This window comes from Indicator indicator, chromosome 2, assembly GCF_027791375.1.
Source record: "Indicator indicator isolate 239-I01 chromosome 2, UM_Iind_1.1, whole genome shotgun sequence".
Taxonomy (NCBI): Eukaryota; Metazoa; Chordata; class Aves; order Piciformes; family Indicatoridae; genus Indicator; species Indicator indicator.
Window position 1 is genome coordinate 51,383,913 of NC_072011.1, and position 13,370 is coordinate 51,397,282.

A 13,370-nucleotide genomic window follows, 5' to 3' on the forward strand; every position below is an offset into this window, starting at 1 on the left:
TCACTACAGTGACTGCAACAAAGCCAAGATTCTCTTCTGTTTAAAATCATATATGGAAACTCCAAACCATGACAACAACAATTCATACTTCATCTCATTTTATCACCACTGTTGGCACTTAATCTGTGGCATTTTTTAAAAGTAATTCACATTAGAACTAAAAAAATAAATCCCTGCAGCAGCCATGGCTGTCTAATAACTCCAGTCTTATGGCTCCAAGGGATTTCCTTTTAGCAAAATTGAAGTGACACACACACAACAATCCACTTTGGCTACTTGCAACCTACACAGTGCAGCCTCACAGCTAACTCAAGCCACCTGTGAGGTAATATGGTGTGTAATCCAGGATTAGAGATAAGTAAAATTTAAACCAGAATGTTTGGAATAAAAGGAGTTGATCCACAAGGGAATGCTCTACACAAGAGAGAAAAAGATAAAAATCAAAGTCTTTCCACACTCTAGATAGGGTTTTTTTCTTCAATAAAAGGTTTTCTTTCTCTCTATGGGCAGTTCATGAAACAGTGATCAGCACATACTGTCCTAAACCCCCACCTGATGTGTGCTATGTTATTCTGCTGACATTGCTGGCAAAGCCCCTTAGGTCCTGTAAACTAGTCAGCAAGCCCTTAATAGAAGCAAAGCAATTTACACCAGTGGAAACTCTGCTCTAACGACTCTACAATGATTTATACCAGCTTAATGCCAGAACCCACTAGGGGAAATAGAGACAAAGAGTCTTGAAGGGACAGCATCAAGAAAAATGTTCTGTTGTTGTTTTTTTTTTTTTTTCCCTTGGACAGGGCAGCTAGAATAACTAAAACTGTTATAGTGATTAAAGAAACTGTTGAATAGCCATAGCAAAACTAATCAGCTTCTCGTTGTTACAAAGTAACACTGAGATTGAAATTCAAACTCACACAGGAATTTCTCTGCAGAACTGCTGCCATGAATCTGAGAGCACCTGTGCACAGCTCAAGGGCTGTCACAGCCACTGGTACAGATATTTTCCTCAGTGATGTTCTGTAGGTCACAATCTATAGTTACGAAATGTTCCTCCAGCAAAATCATCTGCAGGTTGCTATGTGAGGAAAAGCTTCCTTCCTTTTTGGAAGAAACCTTTTTGGTCTCTTACCCTTCTTTCTTTCTTGTCTTCTCATTCTTTCAGTCTAAACGTCAGAAACTGACATGGCCACTCCTTCCATGTCTTTATCAGTGTCACCACAAAGTACTACGTGGAAGCCCTGCAGAGTAATCTGCAGCCTGGGTCTTCTTCATGGCAAACAAATATTTAAGGATAGGTCTCACAAGGCTTTTTTGCTTGATCTCATTTGTGTTATTTCAGTCTGTATCTTTATATAAAATGAAAACCTCTCTAGGGAATTAAATATCAAATAACATCATTTTTTTTCCACTACATTCAATAGTTTGCCTACTTGTCCTTAAGTCATTGAATAAAAATACTTTAAACTTGATAAAAACTCGTGCAGTGTATTTTTACAGAAGTAATGCAGTTTTATTTTCTACCCAGATATTTCATTTAGCATGATTGTCCTTAATAGCTAGGTTGTCCTTTATAATATAAAGGTAGCATATTTTAAAGAAACTCATAAAAATTAAATTTCACTGGCTAAAAATTAAATAAGCACTGACAAGATGTGTATGCATGTTATAGGTTTAGTATGTGTCACAGATAAATACAGACACATGATTAGTTGATGTTACAGATTTTATAACATGCAATTACAATGCAGTCTGCTGGAATACTTTCTAAAATTTTGTTAACAATTCATTCTCTCTCTGAATTATTTAGGCATGGAATCTTGATATATTTGGTTTAGGAATATTTTCTTAACAACCCGATCCAGACAGAGAATAAGCTGTTATAACGGGGCAGCACTGTATTTTTAAGTGTCTGAATGTTTGCTCTTTTGCTGGCTTCTGACCTGTTCTCAAAAAAATGAGTCAGAATTAAGGAGGAGTCCAGACTTCCAGATTTCTCCCTGTCCTTTCTTCTAATTATGGAATTACCCAACAAGAGTCAAGACAGCATCTTCAATTTCTCCACCTTCCTCTAAATCAGCTCTTACCAAACAATTACCAGATACCCACACAGTACCTTGTAGTGGTCAAATAAGATCTAGCAAGTCACTGCCTGCTTCTTTGCTACCTGCTGTATTGTATATAGAAAGGGACCTATTGTATAAGGGATCTTTAAAGGTCCCTTTATGATCCAATGCATTCTATACTTTTATTAGAAGCAGCTGAGGAAAGTGTATTATACTTCCCACTTGTTCATGTGAAGAATTGCCATTAGCAGACATATCTTGTTCAGTCAACAGCAGAAGTAAGAGAACTCTGCCCCAAGAAGCTACCCTAACACACCAGCTCAGGCTATTGACAGTCAGTCAGATGATGCAGTTTCCCTCAGCGCTGTACAGAGGTTCTGCTGCCTGCTCCTGCTTGTCCTCCTGAACTCTGGAGGATGTGGAATGAAGGAAAATAAACAGAGATTTCAGGCCATGCCAGCCTTTCCTAGTGCAGTTAAAGATGGATCCTTCCAGCAGGACTCAAACAAACCTCCACGTGCACTTCCCTGGGCAGCAACTAGAGACATACGTACACTAATTCAATACAGTAAAAAGCATATACTTCTTTCTTCTCTATCCCACCTGCCCTTACCCATTAAGTGATAATAAACAGGTGGAAGCACAACTAGTATACTGACCTCATCGACGTTCTCAAATGCATTGATGACATCATACGGCAAGCAGGAGAGCAGATCAATCACAAACCATGTCTTCAAGTAATTCATGCGAATCAGCTTTGGATCAGAAATTACCTCTCCCGCTGGCCCCACGAAGGTGGTATGGAAATTAAGCACTATGTCTACCAAAAAAATGACATCTACAATGCTGTCGACTACGAGCCATGCCACATTGTTCTGTTTGGTTTTAAAGGAGACGTTGTAAGGGACCAAAATAGCGGTGTAAAAAGTTAAAATCAAGATGATCCAGTCCCAGGTAGTCTTGAAAACACAATAATGCAAAATGATATGTGGTGGAGTCTTTGGTGCCTCTTGCTTGTACTGCGGGAGAATTTCAGAGCCCAGCTGCAGTACCTGTAGTGACAGAAATTTTGAGAGAAAAAGAAAACATGTTCAATTTTTTATGTTGTTTTTCACAATGAAGATTCTCAAGCTCAGTACAGCAGTTGACAGGAACATATGTCCATTATCTCCTTTTAACACCATCATGTGGTAAGCAAATCAAAATACATATTATGTTAAACAAATCAGCATGAACCTAAGAACAGATGGGGGTTTTAATGCCGTTTATTTTCTTACACCAAGCCTAATGTGGTAGATCTCCAAGACATATAGAGAAGAGACAGCTCCTTCAGTAGTCTAAATAGATGAGACAGATAAATGATGGGAAGGAAGGGCATTGCAAATAGAAATCAATGGAGAAACCAGGAACCACAGCTTCTGAGTTCCAGCCCAGCACCAGTGGACCACACTGTTTTTCAGCATTGTCTATTTAAATCTTCATTATACTGTATCTCAAATAGTCTCATACTATAATCTATCATGAATGCATGGGCCTTTGTTCCTCTTCTCTGGGCCATGCATGGCCAAAGCCCACAGATAACTATCATTAACCTCAATAAACTCATTTTGAACTTAAATTTTTCACTGAGAGAAGATCAGTATCTTCACTGATGTTAAAATGCAGTTAGTTACACCTGAATTCAAAAAAGCTGCTACAGCAGAAAATGATCTGTCAGCAGGTGTTTTAAATCCTGGACCTTAGGTTAAACACATGCTCGAAGTGTTATGCGTAATTGCAATCTTGATGAACATTGCCCATTTTAAGGCTACTACCTCTCCAGTTCTGCACACTAGTGCAAAAAGAGTATGATCATATATCAAATTCTTGGAAACTAAAATTTCTTTTACACACCTATGAACAAGATTGTGCTTATTTACATCTGTGGATATACATGAGGGTAAAACCATCACGAATGATCTGTCTCAAAATAAAGACGTCTTAAATTTTAAAATTAAATTTACCCTGCAAGACCTATGGTTGAAACCTGAAAGGAAAATGGAGGTTTGCTTGAATGAGATCTGTGTGCTAATGCCAAACTCATAGAATCCAGGAGAACAATTTAGGAGCATGGTTCCCTTATCACATTTATTTACAGGTAGTTTGGAGCAATAGGGACCAGAGAAGGAAATTACATGGCCCCCTTCTCAGGAAAATGATAGACAACATAGCTATAACAGGAGGATTTCTTCCTTTCATGCTCCTTATCTCACCTTTTTTAGTGTCAATTATTTAGGCACAGGTTTTATCTGCATGCTTTTCTGACTAGTTTGTTTGGGGTTTGTTTTGGGTTTTTATATTTTGGTGAACTGGTGCACTTTTTTCCAACAGATCAATCCAGACGGGACAAAAGAAAACAATCAGCTACAAGAGTCCTAGTTGGACAAAACAGCTTCACATCAAGTTCCCTGCTGCTTTGAACCTTACTTAATCACTTACTCTTGTCCACAACAAGGGTGAGACACTGTCAGATCACAGTCCCTTGCACATGTGTAAATGACAGTAGGAGTTGCAAGCCTGCTGACTTTGAGCTCAATCTATTCTCCAGAAAAGTAGCATTACCTGCTCAGAGACCTGCTTGTCAGTTTTTTTCTCTGTAGGAGGCACTGGCCAGCCAATGAAGTCCCCAGAAGTCACTGGTAGTGATTAGAAGAGGCATAGGTTGCATGTTGAGTTATTATGTGTACTCAGAGCACAGTTCCCTTCAGGGTTTGTGTGCAGTCCCAGTGACAAATGTTAGAATGTGCTTTCTCAACAAAAGCTCCAGTTCAAGATCAATATTGCAAATATCTCCTGCCCTCACTTTTGAACATCACAGCTGTACCTGAATCAGTTGGAAAGCATTAAGGTACTACTGGCTACTACTCACAAAAACAAGGATTTGCATGAGTAGCAGCTCTGTCATAAGAGCCCAAGCCTGAAACATGCTTCACTGGGCAAGAAGAGTCCTCTGCAATATCCACTCACTGGAATAGCTGACCAGCAAAAACAAGCACTTTCTATCACAAACTAACATTTTTCTGTCAGTTAACTGGATTTCAGCATTTTCTAATGCTGAATCTTACTAGCATGGGGAGACTGTATCGCCCCATAAACGCAGGGTGAAAATAATAATCGCTTCTTTTGCAATCACATCTCCCAGAGTTTATTTTTTTTTTAGCCTCTGATGCTATGTGAAAAAGTCAAACATTTTGGCAACCATTCTAATCAGCAAAGGAACTTTAGCCACAAAACACTAAAAAATTAGGTTTTGTTAGTTCTTGTGAGATTGATTCTTTTTTATATGTATGTTGTAGACAAAGAAACATACAATCTTGCATCACTCCAACTAAATTTACCTGAAAACGTACTAACGTATTCCCATATGCCTAAACACTAGGAAAAAAGTCAGAAGCAATCTCTCTTTGGTAGTAAAGAAGGGGCTAAATTATGGTGACTTTTATTTTGCTGTAAATTAAAAAAAAAATACTGTAAAGCCAGTGGAACAGCAGGGATGTAAAACTGAACTGAAGACAGGAGAAAACAGGCTTCTAGTTTCAAGTTGTCAAGAAAATAAACAACTTTGTTGATTCAGTGCTTTAAAATGCCATCACTAAGTACAAAAGTACTCTTCCCTAGCTTGTTTGAGATTCAAGGGCTACAACACCGAAAAAATAAAAGGATTGATGTCTCCTTCCCTTTTTTATTTAGAAAGTAAATACATCCTCAACTATCTGAAGGACTAGGGACCTTATTAATAAGTCTTTTGAACTTCCATTGCCATCTTGGGAGTCTCTGCTTAAGCTCTACCAATGGCTATTTAACATGACCAGGGGCCATGGCTTTAGCTATGGTCTTCAGTAGAAATATGTGCACCAGCAAGCACCAGTGTGAATCTTGAAAGGAAGGTCAAGAACAGGGCAAGAGATTGGCATCAAGAATGATGTAGGGATATCAATCACTCGCAAGGTAGGAAAAGCCACCTGCAGCAAGCCTGAGATGCCTCCAGTCTCTTATTAAGTGGGATGGGGGTGACAATTTCTAGCCCTAGCTCTCTCTCACTACATCACTTTTAAGACCATCCCATTTTGCTGGAATTGCTAGAGATATGAACAATCATTACACAGTTTGAGATGGAAGAAGGGCATTGCCCTAGCCCATGTTTTCTGTCCAGGAAAGACAATTCGCCTTACAGATTGGCAACAGGCTTGCAATCTCCAGGACTGACAGCCAAGAGCTTTCAAAGATATCAAATTCTTCATTTCATTGAAGGAAGAGAAAAACACTTATAACAAGGCTTAACTATCGCAGAGAGCAAGCATTAAGAACAATAAGAGAGCTCAGCACTGTAGAGAAATAATTGAGGGAGGTCCACAGAGCTTTGTGTTAAAGATCTAAGTTTTGTCAGGTTCCTGCACTGGAAGTTAGGAGAGCTCTTCACTTCTCACACCAAGGGCCACACAGTCTATTTCTTCACCATCCTTCATGACACAGGATACCATCCCTGGGTCATCTGGAGATTAAGAACCATAACCTCTGCTCTCTCTGCACCGTACAGCCAAGCTGGGTATATGCAAAGAGAAGTACTTTCTATCCTATTCAAGGTGCTCTTGCTGCACTCCAGCTTCTAGGGAGAGTAGTGTCAACATTTGCTGATGTAATCAGGTGTGGTTACCCATCCATATGTACTAACTAGATTCAAACTGCTTGTAAATATACTTCTGGAAAGGGAGGGAAAAAGAAAAACAAACCTCCAAGAGATGAATATAAAGGTAATCGTTAAGAAAATGTACAGAACTATATAAAATGATCTGTTGGGCTTCCACCCATGTGCACTGAATGATTAGCTCATGACTATCATTTGCTAAATAACTTAAACAGGTTATGATTTGGAAGACTTTTCCCTATTTCAGAGTTATACTGTAGTTAAAGAAATATTTGTTTCAGGAAGTTACTAATGAAAGTATTATACCAATTACTTATGATTCATCAGCCACTACAGTTATATTATCTGCATTTATTATTTGTGGTAACGATGTATGACGTTTTAATACCTCTCTAAAGCCAAATAATATTATTTCAAGAGCAGAAATAACAAATTGCATCATGACCTTCACAAAGCTGTGTTCTTATTTTTTTTTCAATATAGCAACAAAACAAGAAAACTCTTAGATTTGTTAAAAACTGATTAATGTATCACCAGTCAGGACTCATAAAAGTGTGTCAACAAGTAGTTACAATGAATTATAAGAATTCATGACTGGGAATAAAAAAAAAAAAAAAACCCACCACACAAACAATCATTCATTTTCAGCTTAATCTCACTCTTTTGTGTTTTGGACTGCACATATTTGCTTTCTCTCACTCTCTCTTGCTTTTATTTTCACAGGCATCCACACAAATTGCTCCCAACTCAAAGGCTGGGTGCTGAGCCTCAGTTTGAGATAGAGTTTAATGGCATTTCTAAGTCCCTGGTTAATAAATAAATAAATAAAGGCAGATGTTTTATTATTAAGCAGTGCTGCTAATCTCTATTATAAATTTTGTTTGCTTCTATTTCTCATAATGATCACATTTTCAAAATTATGATGCAGTCTTGTTTACCCAGAGCTGCCTGGTAAATATACAGAATACCACAGATGCAGAGAACACACATTCTGTGCAGTGCCCTGGAAGAACTGTCCCTACAATCAGCTTCTTGGTAATAAAGTCATGAAAATATATCAGCTGCTTACTTACACTCTTATTTCAAAACATATTCTCAGACCTACCTAACACCTTTGCATTAATTGCAAAATTAATGTATTCACTTTTCATATGACTGCCATTAGAGAAGAGAAGTCAGGCTAAAATAAATCTACATATTTGGGTTTGGATTTTATGATCACAGCACAGTTTATAGGGCACCAGAACTGCAAGCGACCGATGGAATGAACCTGTCTCAGAGGGGGAAAAGGATTCTAGGGCAGAAGTTAGCAGGGCTCATGGATAGGGCTTTAAACTAGATTTGAAGGGGGAAGGGGTTGTTAATCTCATGCTTGCCTGTGACGAACATTGGGGCAGCTCACCAGAGGCAGAGAGATGGAGTGCTAGCAAGGGCTCTCAACTTGTTGCCCTGAGGCAAGCCAAGGATGAAGCACTGGGACACCCCAAGGGAATCAAGGGGGATTCACCTAAGAGGGTGACACAGCCAGCCCAGCTGAAGTGTCTCTATGGTAATGCACACAGCTTGGGCAACAAACAGGATGAATTAAGGGCCACTGTGCTGCTAGGATGCTATGACAAAGTGGCTATTACTGATTCCCACAACTGGGATGTAGGGATAGATGGGTACAGGCTCTTTAGGAAGGACAGGCAGGGGAGGAGGGGAGGAAGTGTTGCTCTTTATACAAGCGAGCAGCTGGAATCAGTGGAGCTCCACCTGGGGAAGGATGATGAGCTGGTGGGGAGCATATGGGTGAAGATTCAAAGGAAGACAGGGGAAGGAGATGTTACTGTAGGGGTCTGCTTCAGGCCACCTGACCAGCAGAACCAAGCAGATGAGGCCCTCCACAGGCAAATAGACATGGCTTCAATGTTCACAAGCCCTGGTCCTCATGGGGGATTTCAACCACCCTGACATCTGCTGGAGGGACAACACAGCTAGGTATCAGCATTCCAGGATGTTCTTGGAATGCATAGATGACAACTTCCTCCTCCAAATGGTAGAGGAACCGACGAGAAAGGGTGTTATGCTGGACCTTGTTCTCACCAATAGAGAAGGGCTGGTAACCAATGTGAGGCTCAGGGATAACCTTGGCTGCAGTGACCATGAAGCAATAGAATTTAAGATCCTCAGGGCAACTAGGAGGACATATCCCAAGCTTACAACCCTGCACTTCAGGCATGCAGACTGATCACTTCAGGGATCTGCTGGCCAAAGTATCAGGGGACAAAGCCCTAGAAGGAAGAGGGGCCCAGGACAGCTGGTCAGTATTCAAGGATCACCTTCTCCATGCCCAGGAGCAAAGTATACCCACAAAGAAGAAAGCAGGAAAGAATGCTAGGAGACCTGCCTGGATGAGCAAGGAGCTCCTGGACATGATGTCACACAAAAAGAAACTCTACAAGGAGGAGAAGAAAGGACAGCTAGAATGGGGAGCATATAAGGAAGCTGCCCAAGCAGCAGGAGACCTGGTTAGGAAAGCTAAAGCTCAGTTAGAATTAAATCTAGCCAGGGAGATCAAGGGGAACAGTAAAAATTTCTATAGGTATATTAATGGTAAAAAGAAGACTAGGGAAGGTGTGGGCCCCCTCAGAAAGGAAACAGGGGAGCTGGTGACAAGTGACATGGAGAAGGCTGAGGTTCTCAATGACTTCTTCACCTCAGTCTTCACTGCCAAGGGCTTCAACCACACTTCTGGGATCAAGGAAAATAATGGCAGGAAGTGGAGGAAGGAACTGCCCATTGTGAGTGAAGATCTGGTTTGTGACCATCTGAAGAACCTGAAAGTGTTCAAGTCCATGGGACCTGTTGAGATACACCCATGGGTGCTGAGGGAACTGATGGATAAGGTTGATAAACCACTCTCTATTATATTCCAAAAGTCATGGCAGTCTGGGGAGGTCCCCACTGATTGGAAATGGGGAAACATAACTCCCACTTTCAAAAAGGGAAAGAAGGATGACCCAGGGAACTACAGACCAGTCAGTCTCACCTCTGTGCCTGGTAAGATCATGGAGCAGATCCTCCTGGAGGCACTGCTGAGTCAGAAGCATAACAAAGAGGTGATTGGGTACAATCAGCATGGCTTCACCAAGGGCAAATCCTGCCTGACAAACCTGGTGGCCTTCTATGACAAGGTCACAACATTAATAGATGAAGGTCGAGCAACTGACATCATTTATCTGGACTTGAGCAAAGCCTTCGACACCATCCCACACCACATCCTGGTCTCAAAGCTGGTGCAGTCTGGGTTTGATGCATGGACCATTCAGTGGATAAAGAACTGGCTTGATGGCCACACCCAAAGAGTGGCTGTCAGTGGGTCCACGTCCAAGTGGAAGCCAGTGACAAGTGGAGTCCCTCAGGGATCAGTCCTGGGACCAGTCTTGTTCAACATCTTTGTTGGTGACATGGACAGTGGCATTGAGTGCACCCTCAGCAAGTTTGCTGATGACACCAAGCTGTGTGGTGCAGCAGACACACTGCAGGGAAGGGATGCCATCCAGAGGGACCTTGACAGGCTGGAGAGGTGGGCCCATGACAACCTCATGAGGTTCAACAAGACCAAATGCAAGGTCCTGTATCTGGGTCAGGGCAATTCCAGGCACCCATATAGGCTGGGCAGGGACTGGCTTGAGAGCAGCCCTGAAGAAAAGGACTTGGGGTGCTGGTGGATGAGAAGCTCAACAGGAGCTGTCAGTGTGCACTTGCAGCCCAGAAAGCAAATCACATCCTGGGCTGCATCAAGAGAAATGTGGCCAGCAGGACAAGGGAGGTGATTCTCCCCCTCTGCTCTGCTCTGGTGAGACCCCACCTGGAGTACTGCGTCCAGTTCTGGAGCCACTATTACAGGAAAGATATGGACCTGCTGGAATGTGTCCAGAGAAGGGCCACAGGGATGAGCAGAGGGCTGGAGCACCTCTCCTACGGAGACAGACTGAGAGAGTTTGGTTCATTCAGTTTGAAGAGAAGGCTCTGAGGAGACCTTACTGTGACCTTCCAGTATCTGAAGGGGGCCTACAAGAAAGCTGGGGAGGGACTTTTTAGGATGTCAGGTAGTGATAGGACTAGGGGGAATGGAGCAAAACTAGAAATGGATAGATTCAGATTGGATGTTAGGAAGAAGTTTTTCACCATGACGGTGTTGAGACACTGGAAGAGGTTGCCCAGGGAGGTGGTAGAAGCCCCATCCCTGGAGGTTTTTAAGGCCAGGCTGGATGTGGCTCTGAGCAACCTGATCTAGTGTGAGGTGTCCCTGCCCATGGCAGGGGGGGTGTTGGAACTAGATGATCCCTGAGGTCCTTTCCAGCTCTAACAAATCTATGAATCTATATTTGAGGCGTAAGTGACACTGTTTGCATTATTCATGGCCTGTGGATAAAACAAAGTTGTTTGTCACTAACACCTTTCTTAAACTAATATTTCATAAATTATAGAAGAATTTTAAAGCTTTTGTGGCAGGCTCTTGTTTTCTATTTGTACAACACCTTGCCCCATTTGGGTTCTAGGACACAAGTGGTCCTCAGATGTTCAAAAATGTAAGTAATAAAGAACCAAGAGGAACACAAATAATAATGCAATAAATGAAGAGCCTTCTCAAGCAAACAGGATTGATGTGAAATGCCTAGTGAGAGGGAAAAGAAAAAGGATTCATTTTAATTTGAATTTAAAATTGCAGATGAACTACTGCAGAGCTGAAGAGAGGGGAGAAAAAAGACCAAAAAATTTTGAAAATAAAGTAACAGGAACAGTTAGAGATCCCATGTTCAATATTATCTTTCCAGAACATGAAACCTGGCACTCCATATGTCTTCAATGGGAAAAAGAAAGGTGGGGTTTTGGTATGATCATCTGCACGCTGCTTTTCTCTATTGACTTCAGTGGAATTACAGCTGATATACAACAAGGTAGCTAACATCACAGTTGGGGCTAATGTTCTTTTCAAAATAATGGCTGCAATATTCAGTCAGCAATTAAAGAAACTAATTTCAGACATGTAACTTTATTATTTGTAATGAATCAGCTGGCTGTGCCAGCGAGAACACTTGCAAAGGCTTGTTGAGCACATCAGTCTGCAAGACGTTTCAGTAATATGTGGTCATTAAGGTTCAGACCAAGATTCACTGAGCCAAACAGAATAACCTCAGACCCTTAGCCTTACATTCTACCACATTTTAGCATGACCTAAAATTCAAGGGTAAACATCTAAAGTGAAAGAATGACGATTTGATGCTATGTCTTGAGTAGGATTAAGAGGGACACTATTCCAAATTCCAAGTCTCTAAAGAAACCTCTGGGTAGACAACCAGCTACACAGGAAGATTATGAATTATTGACAAGTGTCACAGCTGCTGCCATGGCATTCACAGCTATAGGTGAAACAAGAGTGCCATGGTATGTTGGCCACACTGTCATTCACACTGCATCAAGACTTTCCCTAAGCTTTTTTTAGGCTAGGGAGACCCTGCCACTGGCCCAGGATACAGCTGCAGGAAACTTAGGACATCTTCTCCCCCTCGTGGTGAAAGTTCTAAAACCCAAAGTACTTCAAGAAGCCTTCTGTGCCTAGAGCTTTTCTCAAAAGTTGGAGAGTCTACACACAAGGTTTGTGTGACTTGCAAGAATCACAAGGTTTCATTTCCCTAATAAGTCTGCAGCATTGATTGCAGCATCTTTCAGCTGCTGTGTCCATAAAACCAGTAACTCCAACATAAGTTTTAACGAGTTTGTAAGGGGCATTAGCAACCTGATCTAGTTGGGGATGTCCCTGCTTACTGCAGGGTAGGTTGGACTAGAGGTTCCTTCCAACCAGTGCATTCTATGATGCTATGATTAGGATCTCACTAAACAAGAACTAGACATAAATAAATGCAGAGAAAAACTGCGTCAATGATTCTCCAGAATTTCCTTCTCTACTAGCTTGAGCTTTACCTCATCTCAATTTTAAAAATTATTCAAGATCCTACTAACACTGAGACCCTCAGAAGAATGGTAACTAAGCAAGACAACATGACTTCAATAATAATGCCATTTTAAGACTTTGCTGAGATACAGAACACAACATTGAAATTAGGTTACATGAAGTCTTTTAGACACCTGTTTCCATTTCACTGTCACAGGATTCATTTCACGTGCTATTCTCTGAACTTCCATGCCAGCATCAGGCTAGATTCCCAGGTCAAGAGGGACAGACAGTGCTTGTTTCATGCAGAGACAACATATTCACAATGGCTAAAAGCATTTCTTTATGGTCTCTCGAGAAAAGAAAAGATTACCTCAGCAAGTCTTGAATGCTTGTGAACATTCTCTCCTTTCTGCACACTTGGAGCAAGCTGCTGCAGCACACCTCGGCTGCTTGTGAGGGCACGGGTCAAGCGAGCAAACTTTCCCCAACCTTAAGAAAACATGCAAGATTACACACATTATCCAAAAAATCTGCATGTGGACCACATAAAGCTTCTCATAACTGGGGGGAGGGGATGGATTAAAAAAAAAAAAATTAAACAGAGCAATCTGTCACAAAAAGAAGTGCCTGCAGAGCCTTCGTATTCAACGGCTCTACAGGACTGCTGTTACATGAA

General features: G+C 41.4%; 1 protein-coding gene across 1 annotated transcript in view; it reads right to left on the reverse strand.

Moving 5' to 3' along the window:
• Nucleotides 1-13,370, reverse strand: part of KCNH1 (potassium voltage-gated channel subfamily H member 1) — a 193,470-nt gene that overhangs the window by 143,390 nt on the left and 36,710 nt on the right. The window contains exons 5-6 of the mRNA XM_054393961.1: nucleotides 13,065-13,183; nucleotides 2,726-3,118 (exon numbers count right to left, since the gene is read on the reverse strand). Of these exons, the coding sequence (XP_054249936.1) occupies nucleotides 2,726-3,118; nucleotides 13,065-13,183 (512 nt within the window). The remainder of the gene's footprint in view (nucleotides 1-2,725; nucleotides 3,119-13,064; nucleotides 13,184-13,370) is intronic.